This window comes from Mchenga conophoros, linkage group LG14 (assembly GCF_057382185.1).
Source record: "Mchenga conophoros isolate Kocher_MC1m ecotype Shallow Benthic linkage group LG14, M_conophoros_male_GT1.1, whole genome shotgun sequence".
Taxonomy (NCBI): domain Eukaryota; kingdom Metazoa; phylum Chordata; class Actinopteri; order Cichliformes; family Cichlidae; genus Mchenga; species Mchenga conophoros.
In genome coordinates, this window is record NC_140539.1 from 27,257,039 (window position 1) to 27,272,577 (window position 15,539).

Consider the following 15,539-nt stretch of genomic DNA (forward strand, 5'->3'; position numbering starts at 1 on the left):
TCACCTGACAATTTTCTCAGTCGAAGTCAGCAGCGCTCCGCCAGCACTATACACTATACCAGCACCACTTTCCCCTCCTGAGACGTCTGACGGTTTGCCAGAATCTCTTTGAGGCAGTCCGAAAGTCTTTTTCCATGGCCTCTCCGAACTCCTCCCACACCCGAGTTTTTGCTTCAGCCACTGCCCGAGCCACATTCAGCTTGGCCTGTCGGTACATGTCAGCTGCCTCCGAAGTCCCACAGGTTAACCAAGCCCGATAGGACTTCTTCTTCAGCCTGGTGGCTCCCTTCACCTCTGGTGTCCACCATTTGGTTCGGGGGTTACCACAACAACAGGCACCAACCACCTTGCAGCTCAATGCAGCAGTTTCGGCAATGGAGATGCTGAACATGGTCCATTTGGACTCAATGTCCCCAGTCTCCCTCAGAATGCCGTTGAAGCTCTGCCGGAGATGTGCGTTGAAGATCTCAAGGAATGGGGCCTCTGCTAGGCCTTCCCAGCACACCCTCACTACGCGCTTAGGTGCACCGGGTCTGTCCAGCGTCCTCCCCCGCCACCTGATCCAACTCAACTGACAGCTCAGCCCCTCTCTTTACCCGAGTGTCCTGAACATATGGTCGCAGGTCTGGTGATACAACCCCCCCCCCCAAAAAAAACCCCAAAACAAAACAACAACAAAACTGCCAAGAGCTACATCTCACACACTACAGGCCTCAGTTACTATGTTAAATGTTAAAGTTAATGACACTACAATTAGAAAAAGCCTGAACAATTATGAGGAACTTGGTAGAGAAAAGAACATGGTAGTGCTTCAGTTTACAAAGTTACCTCTGAATAAACTACAAAACTTCTGAAGTGATCTCCTTGGACAGATGATACCAAAGTGTTTGGCTTTGTTGTTGTTTGTTTGATGTTTGACCATAATACACAGTTCTTGGAAAACCAAACAAACATGAGCATAAAGAACAACTTTCGAGCACGGTGGCGGAGGCGTGATGGTTTGGACTAGGTTTGCAGCATTAAGTCAGCCATGAACTTCTCTGTGTACCAAAGTGTTCTAGCACCAAATGCGACAGATAAAACTGGGTTAGACAGAAGAATATTCCCAAGCATGGCTGCAGGTCTAAAACACAATGGCTGAAAAATATAAGAATTAAGGCGCTGCAGTGGCCCAGTCAAAGAGGCAAGACTTTAAGAGAGCTGTGTATAAATGAATGAAGCAACATTGTAAAGAAGAGTGCAATAAAATCCTCCCACAATGATGTGAGAGACTGTTAAAGTCATACAGAAAACAGTTACTTCAAGTTAAAGATGTAGAAGCTGTTGAATCATGGAGTGAACTTAGTTTTTCAGTTTACTTTTATATTAAGCCAAACATATACATGCCCTGGTAGAATATTAAGCCACATCAATTGAAACTAACACAATAAGCATTGGCTCATGTATTATAGAAAGAGTTTAAAACAAAGAGTATTTAGAAAGCTGTGGTTGAACATTTACATACGGTGATGTACGTCAGTGAGGTCTTGAGCAGGTAACAGTTGCAGGACTTGTCTGAATAATGATTACATATAACAGACAAACACTTAAAGATTCAGACATCTCAGAGCTGGAGAAACAAGTTGAGCCAGGAAATCTCATGCTAGTGTCTTGAGTTTACTGGAATGGTCTGGGAGTTTATTTCCTACTATCGTGAAATAAACACTTTATAAACACAGAAATATTGACTAAAGATATCTTAACAGCTAAACAACGAGACAAAAGCAGACTGTGTAGTGGAATGGGATAATTACTTACTGTAAGTGCAAACAATGACCTTTTCTAACTGTAACTGACATTTTTCATTGTTACGCCTGTTTTGTGATATTTTTAGGCTATAGAAATAAAGCAGATTAAATGAATTTAAATTAGTTTATTTAAATTCATTTCTACTGCAGAAGTTTTAAAGTTTACTTAGTTATCTGTAGCTGTAAGACTCATGTCATTATCACGAGTCGTGCATTTGTAACATGGTTTCCAGTGTCTGTGTCTTCAACAACAGTTTGAGCAACAGGCCACCATGACTGAGATGACTGCAGTGATAATGAGTCCTGGTAAATGTTCTTAAGTACTGCAACCACAAAATAAACAAAGTTAATATAATATATCACTCTTGTTAAGCGCTTAACAAGAGACAAGGAGTTTGAGGCAAGGAGTTTGCATAATTTTCTAATAAAGCCCGCATATCTAATTTTAAACTGGATGTTTAACTAGCATCTGGGAAACTGTAAAGTTTTGCTTGCTCATTTGCTCATTTTCAGGTCAAACACTCATTTAACAGCGAAACCTATTGTCTGAAAAATGCCCCTAAAGCAATATTTATCTTGACACATGTACTGCACGCAGCAGTGAATTTTACTTTAAAAGGTCGCAAGAGGTTCAGTTCATTATAATGAAAGGGAAGTTGTAAACTTATGACATCTGCTGGCTGTGTGGATTCCATATTAGGAGACTCTGAGTGTGCCATACATCCAGTTGAGTGACAAAATACAAAACAGACTCCATTCTGAATGATCAGTTCAACTGACAGTAGCATCAAGCTTTAAACAAAGGGGCATGGGGCTGAAATAAAATTCAAGCACCAACTTGTGGCTTTTATTGTTAAACAGCAGGACTTCACAAGCACACTAATCCCTCAGGAAACAACTGCTTTCCCTTCATACTCTACCTGTTTCACGTATCTGGAATACATAACACCAAACAAAATATGATACAAAGAATAAATATTTACGCGAACATGGATTCATATAGATATTAAAATCATATAAAACCTTTAAATGTTTACAGATAATAGAATTAGTTTGACTGAAGTGCCCTAACCAGTCACGCTGGTTTGCCCCAGGGGCGCTTCAGCAGGTGATTAAACTCCTTTTCCTCTTTTGTCTCATGCTCCATTGAAGAGACAAGCAGGAAGAGTTGAGTACTGATAGTATGTACAATAACTGAACACATGTAGTTTATATAATTATAGACTGAAAATTAATTATGATCAGTCATCAGTGTTTATGATCAATGTTTTCACTTAAATAATTCTCCAAAATATCCCCAAAACTCAAATGGTTCCCCCAAAAATCAGCGTGGGTTGATTTTCACAAACATGCAGCAGGTAAAGGAACCCCTGGTTTCAATACGTGCTCCAGCACATGTACATTTTGTGAAGCCAGGACCAATTTGTACTGAAGACGTGCTGGAAATGGCCCCAGCAGCCTTGGGCTTCTGTCTGCCATTAATATAGAAGAAACCATTTGGGTCCATCACTATGATGGTGTAAGACTGTCATTCCTGCTGATACCCTATCTAATACTGATAATTAATCATGACCATTTATGCCATCTGAACGACTGCATATGGGACTGTTCACTAGCTGACTGAGAAATCTTATTTTTGTGAATCTTTGGACTGTCTTTATGTTTTGCACAAATTAAAGTTCCATTGGCCGATTTTACTCCATCCACTTTTATGGGACTTGCCAAAATGTAGTTGTGTTATATGTAGTGCAGACGTAGGACAGTTTTCCAATTTCATTGTACTATTGTACTATGTATTTCCCTAATTTCCTTCGGGATTAATAAAGTATTCTGATTCTGATGACTGTGCAATGACAATAAAGAGTTATCTTATCCTTATCTTATCTTATCTTATCTAACCAGAAAAAGAAGGTAAACCATACAAAAGAGATGAAATCTGCTGGATATAAGAATGTTTTAGCCTCTAGGAAATCCCTGCATTAAAGATTTAATTTCTGTATTAACTGGCAGTTACCACACCACCATGTTATCATTTATTGGGTCATAGATAACCTTTTGTGTGTGTCTTTTTTATACTCAAGGTTTCTGCAGGTGCACCGTGACGCTGCATCAAGACAGATAGTGTCACTTGATGGCTTCCAAGAGCTATGAGCAATTTAGATGAATATTGTGTCCATTCTTGCATCTTGTGGATAGGGCTAAAAAAACAAAGTCATTTTTATGATATGTTCATTTGAGAAACAATGAGCTTAGTTAGTTGATGTGGTGAATCCTATGCCTGAATACTTAGAAACAAATTCTGTTAAACATATCTGGGTGGAGATTAAGGATGAAAATTTACCGGTATACGAATACAAGTGTAACACAACCTGTTCTGACATTTTCTATTACCCACTCCTATATGAGTTTGCTTTTTTTTTTTTTTTTTAGCTTTTTCTTGTAATTTTTCTCTTTTTTGTTATCATTCCTGACTTCTTTTCCTCAATACTGAGATATGAAATGATCTCATTTTACCTTCTTGGTCAGACTAGCAGTAGCAGTCACCAAGTAAAACAGAACCACCTCTGAGCCAGGACATTAGTAATGCATTAAAGAAAAGCCATGTCCAAAGTTGTTTTGTTTGACCTACTCTTTATTAGGTACACCTTGCTACTACTGTGTTGGATGCCTCTGACCATCAGAGCTGCCTTGATTTTTCTTGGCACCAATTCAACAAGGTAGTGGAAAAATTCCTTTGAGATCAAAAATTTTATGTTGTTTACACCATTTTCTGACTCTACCGCCTGAATCTCACAGTAGAAATCAAGTCTCTTTTTCCAATCTTCTATTGTCCAGTTTTGGTGAGCCTGCAGCCACAGTTTCCACTTCTTAGCTGAGTCGCACCTGGTGTGGTGTTTTGCTGCTGCATCTTCTGTACGTTGTGTGTTCAGAGATGCACTTCTGCATACTCTTGCTGTAACAATTGGTTATTTGAGTTACTGCTGCCTCCAACAGTGATTCAACTGTGTACCTAATAAAGTGGCTATAAGTTTATATTTAATTTATGGGCTTAAATGGAATGGACCAGGAGTCTGGCTCTGGCATAAAGCACTTACCTAGTCTCGTGGACTTCTCAGAGCACCTTATACTACGCATCACATTTGCAGATTCAACACACGATATTAGTTTGGTCACTTTAAGCGCTCACCTTTCTCACATTCACACCTACAGCCAATTTAGAGCCATGAGGTGACCTCAACCTCAACAATCGCTACAGAGACACTAATAAAAATAAAACCAAAGATCTCTACATCCCTCCCAAGATTCATGCATGATACAGTCAAACCAAACGTTACATTCAAACAGCACAGAAAAGGAACAACAACAACATAGAAAACAATTTCCCATGTTTTTAACCTTTTGTACCTGCCATCCACGGGATTTGGAAAACACAGATTAAATTGATTAATTCAAATGAGGAGAAAGGGTTTCATCAATAAAGAGGACAGGTAACATTTAGAGGGCATAACAAATGATGCAAAGTAAACCAGCTGAAGGTCTTAGTTAAGAACTGTTGCAGCTTTGCATTTAAATTTTCACTAATGATTGTGTTATTTCAATATGTGTATGTGCACCCAGAAGTTGTACTCATAAAAAGCTGGAAGAGATCTCCTCAAAATTCTAGGCTTTTCCCCTTCATAACGAACCTCAAATTGATGAAATTATGATCAGTGCATTCGAAAAACGCTTCTGGGAACTGAATCCAAGTTATTGAATCACGTTTTCACACTAGTAAGTACTGTGATTGTGCTCTTTGGGCTTTTGTTTAATCACATGTGACAAATGGCAAGTTAAAACACAGTGGAAGCCAACAAATTATCATTTACACGTGCAATCATTTATTCTCAATATGGCTCAAGGAAATTAATTCTGTTAAGACTTTTTATTATCAATATTTTTGTTGCTTTAATTTGAAACAATTAGACCCAGTTGTGACCCTAAAGTGGATAAGCAGAATAAAATGGATCAGTAGATATAGAACTTGCCTCACTAATCTGGTTCAATTTATATTTTTAAGCAGAAGTGGATGAAAATATACAATGAAGTGGAAAGAAAATCGATGTAGTCGATATTTAGAAAAGAAACACAGAAACTTTGCCCCTTTCCTCGTTGGTTTGTCTTTTGTCTTCTTTATTTTTATTTTGAACTTCCTGTTGATCTTCAACAAGCAAATGTGACTCAAAAACAAAGACAAAACCTTTTTTTGCAGGTCTTCTTTTTATTTATACAGTTACAACACACCAGATGACAAATCTGCATGAACTCTCTCAACACTGTATCCACTAAAGACAGACATAAAACCAGTTTTTCATTAGTTTTTTGTTGTTGTTGTTGTTTTTTAATGTTCTCCCTGTAAAAGTGCAGATGTCCCTCATTTATCAGTGGATCAACTTATAAATGTGTCTTTTACAATTTCCACTCTTTTTCCTATTCCACAGTGTTCCTACTTGCTGTAGTTTGCTTCTTAGTATACTGCAGTGGTTAGTGAAGCATCAAACACAATGTAAGTGAAGTCATTTTTAGGACTAAATAATGTTAATTCAAAACATCATATAAGTCATTTGTGTAGCTTGCATGTGGTACGTTTGGTGAACTTCTGATTAGTTTTAGAAACACAGAAACAAAAACAAAAACTTTTCTTTCCTTTGACGCCGTCACTACCCATTGCTGTTAAATCTTTGGCCACATGGTGGCAGCAAATGCTAATGTTGGTTGTTATGTTGCCTTTATTCCGAGCAAAGTTAAGACGGAGATAGTGCTGCAAAGGAGAAGAATGACTAATCACGTGATTTCTGCTGCTGTCTTATTGAACGAACCAGTGAATGACAGTGATTATTTAAGAAATAAACTTGCCTCAGAGTGTATAAAAAATCACATTGATGTTTAAATCAGTTAAAGTAAACATTCTTCAGTTAATGGCATATAAAATGTGTCTTTGCCTGCATGGCTTGGACCCTGTCCTCCCAGGCTTTGATGGCTCGCTCCAATTGCAGATTCATTCCCTTCTGTTTATTGAAGCTAAACATACAACTTAACTAAAGCACAATAATAAAACCCACACAGACATCAGTAGAAGCACAGCACACATTAATAAATATACTGATCTGAATATTATAGAGAATAAAGATCTTCTGCTACCCCCCTCCCCTTCCCCTTCAGAGTGATATTTATGTTAAGCTTTGGTCCAGTTCACTGAGTGAGAGATTTGACATGCCATCAAGCTATATGTTGTCGTGTTTATGATAAATCCTTTCCTGTTTTTTTTTCTAATTATTGTTCTTTGTGTATTATTATTAACCCTTTAATAATTGTATGGTCCATTCTGGTCAACCTCATCTGTGTTGTATTAGTCACACTCAGTGTGTGCGTATACACTTGCAGTTGCTCATGTTCAAGTTGCCAGATTTTCTTGTTCAGTCAAGTCTTCCTGGAATTTTCTCGCATCCTTTGTGTTTAATTGTTGACTTCCGTGTGTGTGTGTGTGTGTGACCTTTTGGGCTGTTTTATGGACTTAGTCTTTTGCCTGTGCCCTCCTGGTTTAGTTTACTCTTGCTGACTGATCACACTTGTATGACCTCTGCCTGTCTGGATTACAGATTTGGGTTTTACTTTGCCTCTGTGTGTCCTCCCCCTGTTGAAGTCTTGTACATCGGCTTGTGCAGTTTACTCCACAACACCCTGTTTCATGTGCTCTTCATAGGTTGTGCATTTGAAGTGTAGGCCAGAGGTACATGTTAGGAGCTTTGAAATAAATGCAGTGAAGCGAAAAGTGCAATATTTCACTTTGACATGGAAGAAAAAAGGGATCTCAAAACTGAATATTTAACTGAAATATTTAAGCCCTCTCCATGTATTCTTTATTTGTATGCATCTCATCCTAAACTGTCTGATTTAAAAAAATAAAATAAACTTCAGTTTATGAAACCCAAGCAATAACTGCTGAAGCAACAAAGCTTATCTAATAAAATATGTTAAAACAAAAAAGCACATATCCTCTTGGTTACCAAAACTCTAAAATATAGTATCAGCTATACAAACTGACACCTGGCAAATAGCATTTACCAATCAAATTAGGACTTTCCGGTAGCATGAAGTTTACCAAAAGATCTAACTAGTAGATCATAATGTCAAAAAAGGAGAGGTTAATAAATAAGTTTCTGCATCTCTGAGACTAATCAGATTAGAGACCCATCTTCAAATGCAGAAGCCTCGCAACAGCAGTGAGCCTTCCTAGTAGTGGCTGCCCTCTCAGGTTTTGCCAAACAGCACCTGGGTGACAGGAATTCCCAGAAGACCAGAGGAACTTCAGGCCTTTCTCTTATCAATAAAGTTCAATATTCTACTGTCTGAAAGACACTGGGCAAACATGGCCTCCATGGGAGTGTGCCAAAGTAAATCACTGCCAACCCAGAGGAAGATTAAGCTTCATTTGGATTTTGCTACAGTTCACTTTAATATACCTAAGACCTTTTGAGAGAATGCTTAAGTGACTGGAAGACAGGGGATCATTAGAGCTGACAAACTAAATAGAGAATACAACAAAACGGCCATTATACTTTCAGTCATGCATGGAGGTGGCAGAGTAATGCTGTGGGACAGCTTTGCAGCTTCAAGGTCGGGGGGCTTGCCACAATTGAGAGAAACATTAATTCCAGCGTCTGACAGAAAATCCTGAAGGAGAACATCAGGTCACCGGTCTGAGCTGGAGCTCAGGTTCAGCTGCATTATGCAGCAAGACAAGTCATTCCTAAGATCTGACAGTTTAGTAAGAGATGCACACACAGACACACATACACAAAAAAATTGGGATGGGGTTCAATACCTTTTTCGTGCCACTGTACCTGTTCATCCATATTCATCCTGACATAACACCTACTCCAAAATGTCAAAGTCAATTTCTGGAAGGAGATGGAAACCTGATACTGCAGACATGCTGTAGTAATAATGTCTGTGTAGATCCTGCCCATGGCAAAATCTCAGATGGGTTTTGGATCAAATCCAAAATTCTGCTAAGTTTTGTGGCCAAATATTTTAACTGTTTTTTTTTTTTTTTGAATAATTCATGGAAACAGGACTAAATCCTGCCTTCCCCTAAAAAGACAGATGAAAGGACTGAATATATTTACAATAGTTTCCACTGGTAATAACAACAAAAGGTCAGGTTTTGTAATTTTGTATGTCTAATGCAGGAATATTTTTCAAATTTCAAGACTGAGTCTCATTAACTGTTCCTCAAAACTCATCACTTTCCTTGTTTTCTGCATATTTTCTGCAGTATTGACAGATTTGTTATCACTCAACCAGTCACTGTACATTAACTCTGTGCCGTCAGTGTTTTCTGCGTATGCGTGCGAGTGAAATGAAAAAGAAAGACCCGAACCGTGTTGATTTTTATTTCAAAAGATGACCAGATGAAAAAACGAGAAAAATGATAACAACATAATTAACATTGAGTGGACATAACTGTTCCAAATGTACACTTTATTTTAAACAAAAGTACAAAAACAAACATCAGATATTTACAATACTTGCATGGCAATGTTCACTTTCTTTGGTCAATCTTCCAATCAGATGGTTTTACACAAGGTAGGCAACAAACAGCAGCTTGGAGGTCTGAGATTCTCACATGCTGAATATATTATTCAACCAGACACAGAGCAAACTACCGATGACTCAGAACTTAATGACATTTTTTGTAGAGTCTGCAAGCAATTTATCAGTGGTTTAAATCCGAGACATGAGTTATGTGACCATTATTGAATGCGCCTACCAGGATATTTTAGTCTTGTACAATATAAATAGCAAAAAGGAAAAGTAAAATCACGTACGTCACAACTACATCCTGGCCTCGTTGCTTTTTCAAATTCATTAAATGCTCTTAAGGGACCAAAACCGTGACATGTACAGCTGCAGGTATTCCATCGTATTCTACACAAACTCGACATGAAACATGAACCCTAGTGCACATCACAAACTTAAGCTGTTACAGGTAGATTTTTAAAAGAAGGCAAACATATCGTAAAGGCTACTTTAAGACAAACATCCCGCTCACTGGGTGTCTTTGATTACAGAAGTATGCCACAGCTACAGAATGAACACTCGTACCTCAACACTGATGGAGCACAAACTCATAGAGGAGTTACATAAAAACAACCTTTTCCTTACTACTATTTTTTTTTAAAGAAAAGCATGAAAGTGAACTTTATGTTGCTTTCATGCAAAAACAAAAAACACGTGTGCAGCCAAACTACAGCCAATAAAAGAAGGTTTAAACTGTGCTATACATTCTCCCAATAATCTACCTGCTTGTGTCGTTAGGTGGCTACGCTGAATGTAAAGAACGTTGGCGAAAAGACGAGGCAAAATTAATTTTCTCCCCTGGTTACACACAATCAAATAATAATAATAATAATTAAAAAACACCTTTGTGAAACATCATGTCCTTGCTGATATACAACATCTAAAACTAATGCTAATACCCTTAGCCCTTTCAGGATTTTATCAATTTCTCAGCTTTTTTTTTTTTTTTTACCTGAATGAACAAACTGAAATAATGATAGAAGTGAATGGATTTATGACCTTGATGTCAAAGGCAGAGGTTGTTTGAGTGTGATGAGGTGAAATAACAAAAAACAAAGCAGAAAAAAACCAAACTATGGCAGTAATGTCCCTTGGTCCCTGCTATGTCCCGAGGGCCGAAAAAGTCGAACACAGACTAACGCTGGCCTACACATCCTTACATCAAAGGCAACTGGTCTAGTAGTGATTTTGCATTTTCTCAGCTTTCCAATTTCCATTCTAACAAACATGAATCCTAATAGTAGACAGGTTTACACATGTATCAGTAGTGCAGACAGGCTATGTATATCACATACAGTATCCATTCTTTTTTTTTTCTTTTTCTTTTTTTTTTAGGAATGGGAGGAGTGAGGGGTTGATGGGCTTGGGGAGATGTTTGGATATGCTTTTTTTGTTTGTTTTTAGTAAAATTCTCCCTGAAACCAAATCCAAACGGTCTTCATCCCAGTGTACACTCTTTCCCCCCCCTCCCTCCCTAAAGACAGAGGTGAAGAGAAATGTGCAAAAGTTCCACGTTCTCACTGGAAGGGAAAGATTAAAAATGTCTTATTAATTTTTTTGCACAACTTTTTACGTCAAACTCTTTATGTGCATGGTGGAAATGTCTTGCTCTACCTTTCGCATCGCCGCTGTTTCTTTACACCTCAGCTTTTTGGCTGTTTTCCTCCACTTTCTCCTCCAGCTTTTTCTCCTCCTCGGAGGACCCGCACTCCTTCTCGCCGGTCTTCCAGCTTCCTTGCCTGTTTCGATTAAAACAGTCGTTTATTAACCGGTCCTTGCATGATGATATGACGGTGTGACTGCTTACTACACGTGTGCAGAACTCACGGTATAAACTGCCCACTTAGGCTAAAGGGAAGCTATCCATCTACAGCTGCTGTGTACTTACACTATAGTTCACAATCAATCAAGAGCAAACTCCTTTAATTTGGCAAATGGAAGACTGATTAACAAGCAAGCAAAATGGAGCACTGCCCAGGTACCCAAGCCCTTAATAGTCCTTAAAAGCCTACATTAACCGCAATGATTTTTTTATTTATTTTACCATGTATTTTAATTTGTTAATTCATTTGAAGGAACTGCCAAAAGTAAGATTAGAAGATCAATACTACCCGTATACAAGGTTAGAATAGGATGAATAGTGAAACGGCGAGTCTGGCTGTGTCCAAACTCTAGTTGTACAAAAATACTCGACCACATCTCCTAATCTTTTAATTCAAGTGTTTATGTTCTACAGGTATATGAAACAGAGCACCTGTCCAATATGTCTTTATAAATATTTGTAAAGGAATTCAAGGAGCTTGTTATAAAGATCTCACTGAAGTTTAGTGTGCTTATGTGATAGTATAACACAAGTTGCACCAACGTTGTGAAATCTCTTCCTCCTGGATATTCCACAATCATCTGCAAGTGTTATTATTGCAAAGTGGAAGCATTTAGAAACCACAGCTACTCAGTGCAGTCGCTGAGTGCTGAGGCGCCTGGTGCGTGAAAGCCGACAACGCTCCGGTGACTCAATAGTCTCAAACCTCGTCTGGCTTGTAAACTAAATTTCCACATTAGCCACTTGTTTCCGTCTCTTTGAGTGTTAATGTTAAGTCCAACTTTATATTTACTGCACAGATCTGAGAGCGACATCAGTTTTCTTGTAACTCTCAGCTATGGCTAATTGGAAAATTTATTCAAGTACATCAACAGCTGAATAAATTACTGCTTCTATTAACTGGTCTTGGATGAAAATTAAATTTTGAGTTAATTGCTTTTATTTTAGTATCCTCATATGGTCCGTATCTCATATTTTAAAACAGAGCATTTAATCAAATATCCATTTGTTTATAAACTAAAAACCTCATGCCAAACAGTGTTATTCCAGCAGTAGAGAACTGCTTTTTGAATTATACATGTTGTTGGCAAGAGGAGTTCATATCAGAAGCTACATTAGGTATGCCTGTTCAGTTTCTTGTTAATACAAATATTTAATCAACCAATCACATGGCAGCAAGTCTATGTATTTAGGCATGTAGACATGGCTGCTGAAGTCCAAACCGGGCATCAGAATAGGGAAGGTGATTTAAAAGTGACTTTGCGCGTGGCTCGGTTGTTGATGCCAGATGGTCTGATTTCACAAACTGCTGATCTGCTAAGGTTTTCCCAAATTTGAAAAAAAAAAAAAAAAAAAATCTCCAGTTATGTGCAGTTCTTTGAGCAAAAACGTCCTGGTGATGCCAGAGGTCAGAGGAAAACGGTCAGGCTACTTCAAGCTGATAAGAAGACAACAGTAACTCAAATAACCAGTTCTTACAACCAAGGCATGCAGGAGCGCATCTCTCAATTAACAAAATGCCTAATGTAGAAGCAGATGGGCAACAGCAGCAGGAGACCACGCTGGATGCCATTCCTGTCAGCTAAGATCAGGAACCTGAGGCTATAGTTTGTAAACTCTCACCAAAATTGGAAAACAACAACCCGATGATTGGAAAAAATGTTTCCTCCTCTGATGAGTCTCAATTCCTGCTGCGCCGTTCAGATGGTTACGGTCTGAATTTGGCATAAATAACATTGATTCATCCTGCCCTGTTAAATGGCTCAGGCTGCTGGTGGAGGGTTAATGATGTGGGAGATATTTTTCCTGGCACACCTTGGCAGAACCTACATGGTGCTGTCATGTCGATATAGACTAAAACCTCAGAGGAATGTTTCCTGTTAAGAATTAAGGCAGTTCTGAAGGCAAAGGAGGGCGTCCAGTACAATTAAGGTGTACCTAACAAGTCGTTATGCGCATAATTACTTTCTGCTACATGAATACTACATATACCTGCATGTAAAGTGCAGGTATGCAATGTTTTTGAATCTAAATAAAATATGTTTAACTGGAAATAGAAAAGGACGTTTTAGCAAATCAGAATAACCACGATGCATGAACATAGTAATCTCATGTTCATTTTATCTTGTTGGGTTACTGGTGAATTTTATGAACACTTTTATGTAGCAGCATTTGTTTAAATGTGCTTCTTACTTGGATTTCTTCGAGTAAACCCAGTATGCCAGTCCTATAACCAAAGTGGCGATGAGGAGACCCACTATAACACCAACCACCAATCTGGTTTGGTCGCTGTCTTCCGACTGATCTGTAGAGAAAGACAAAACAGAAATATCAGAGGCGTGAGTGTCATGTTTCTGTATGCTGCTCCAGTCTGGACAGAAAAAAAAATACTCTGGTGTGCATTAAATGCATTGATGAATGGACACATCCGCACTGTGCATGATTATGACTCATTGATTTGAATGTTAATGGGAGCAGTCCCCACTTTAATCTCGTCAATGGGACTATGAACAATGTTGGCATCTTGTCAGGATGCTGGTAGCTCCATTCCTCCTACTGCTTCACAACTATATTTATTTAAAAGAAGCGCACTGTCTAAACATTGTTTTTTCTGCTCTACAGTCCAAGGTGACACTAAAGATAAATATTTGATAAAGAGCCGTCTTTTAGTGAGCAACATTCGATTCCCCCATAGACTTTCGTCAACCCACTTTCTACTGTTTCTTTACAAGAAGGAAGACCGCGCCAACTTACCTTGTTTATCCATTCTCACCTCCTCAATTACTGAAATCAGATATGAAATAACATTAACGTCCAACCGAAATGAAGGGGGGGGAAAAAAAACAAAACAAAAAAGCAAGCTTGAAAAATTACTACTCTACATCTACTCGACTTTGCATGCAAGAGGTTCCAAGAGGGAACAGATTAAATCCAGCATCCCAACATACACCCACTGAGCGAGGGGGGGGGGGGGGGGAGAAAAGAACGATGTGGAAATGCCATCCCAAACACACAGGAATGAGGAGGCAAGAGAGAACAAATGGTGATATAAACACACTTGGATACCGTCAGACAAGAGTGTGGACTAAGTGCTAAGTGCATGCACTAATTACGGTTAGACAGTGATGGTGAGAGTAAAAAGGCTGGACTTTAATAGACAACTACCACCAATACATAAAGTTCTTGAAAGACGTACTAGTGTTTGTGTATGTTTGATACATTGTGTATTTAACAGTGTTTTTTTCCTGCTTACTCATCAGTGGACTATAAATCCTAAAATAACAACTGATTTTAACTAATTGCCCTTATGGCCACCAAATTGGTGTGCAACGACGTGACTCCACACACGCTACAGACAATCCCAAACTGGGTGGATTTACCCTGGTGTACATACCTGCTACAATATTGTCGTTTTGTCAAAGCATGTAAACATGATGCCAAGTTAACATGCAGATGGAAAGAGTTAGTAAGAACAGTAGGAAAACACTTAGGAAGGCAGATTAGTGACTTCATGAAAGAAAAATGAAGCCGACAGAGGTAAAAGGACCAAATTATGACTTTGTACTTACAAGAGGACACATTTATAGCTCTGGAATCATTGCCAAGCCTATTGGTCACTGTACAGTGGACAGTTAGATTTGCAGAGGGCACAACTTTGATCTTGTGTGTAATCTTTCCATTGACGAAAGGACTTTCACCAAGCTGAGTAACGAGAGAGAGAGAGAGAAGAAACAAATGTTAATAGTTGCACATCTGATCCGGATGATTTGAAGAAGATTTGCACCATGAGGGGGCGATGTTGGACCAGTAAGTGAGTCAGTCCTTGCATGACAAAGAAACAGCATGTGTGCCTCTGGGATATAGACTCCTGAGTCTCAGAGGAAAACCCCAGACACAAAGACAAACTGCCAACACCCTTTGCACATCCTCCGCATATACAAAAGGATGTTGCATTCTTGTAAATACTTATTACTGATCCCGTATTCAAGTCTTCACATTTTTCTGAATGGGGGCGGTGGGATTAAATTGCTGAAATGTGTTACTTTCAAAATGCATTTTTATTTCCTGACAGAGTTCCGTGTATTTTTTTTTTTTGGAGTAAATTAAAGATTTTAAGGTTCCTCTCGTGGTTAGACAATGACTGAAAGGGCTGAGGAGAACTGCAACCATCCTGCGCACACCCCCAGGTTTATGTGTAATTCACACCGCTTCACTGAGTGACTCTGCTATCAGTGCGCACACAGGTAGACTGTGGAAACAAAAGAAGAAGAAAAAAAGAGGCTCCATTTAAAAAACAGACAATTTTTGTT

The 15,539-nt window shown here is 38.7% G+C and overlaps 1 protein-coding gene across 3 annotated transcripts in view; it reads right to left on the reverse strand.

Annotated features, from left to right (window-relative positions):
* Nucleotides 1-9,291: 9,291 nt before the first annotated feature.
* Nucleotides 9,292-15,539, reverse strand: part of alcamb (activated leukocyte cell adhesion molecule b) — a 50,072-nt gene continuing 43,824 nt past the window's right edge. The window contains exons 12-16 of one of the 3 annotated variants that reach the window (XM_085243692.1): nucleotides 14,799-14,931; nucleotides 13,984-14,013; nucleotides 13,423-13,534; nucleotides 11,022-11,146; nucleotides 9,292-10,927 (exon numbers count right to left, since the gene is read on the reverse strand). In XM_085243692.1, coding sequence (XP_085099818.1) covers nucleotides 11,044-11,146; nucleotides 13,423-13,534; nucleotides 13,984-14,013; nucleotides 14,799-14,931 — 378 coding nt within the window. In that variant the 3' untranslated portion in view covers nucleotides 9,292-10,927; nucleotides 11,022-11,043. Of the gene's footprint in view, nucleotides 10,928-11,021; nucleotides 11,147-13,422; nucleotides 13,535-13,983; nucleotides 14,017-14,798; nucleotides 14,932-15,539 lie in introns of all 3 variants that reach the window. The other 2 variants (XM_085243691.1, XM_085243693.1) reach the window with 2 other exon arrangements.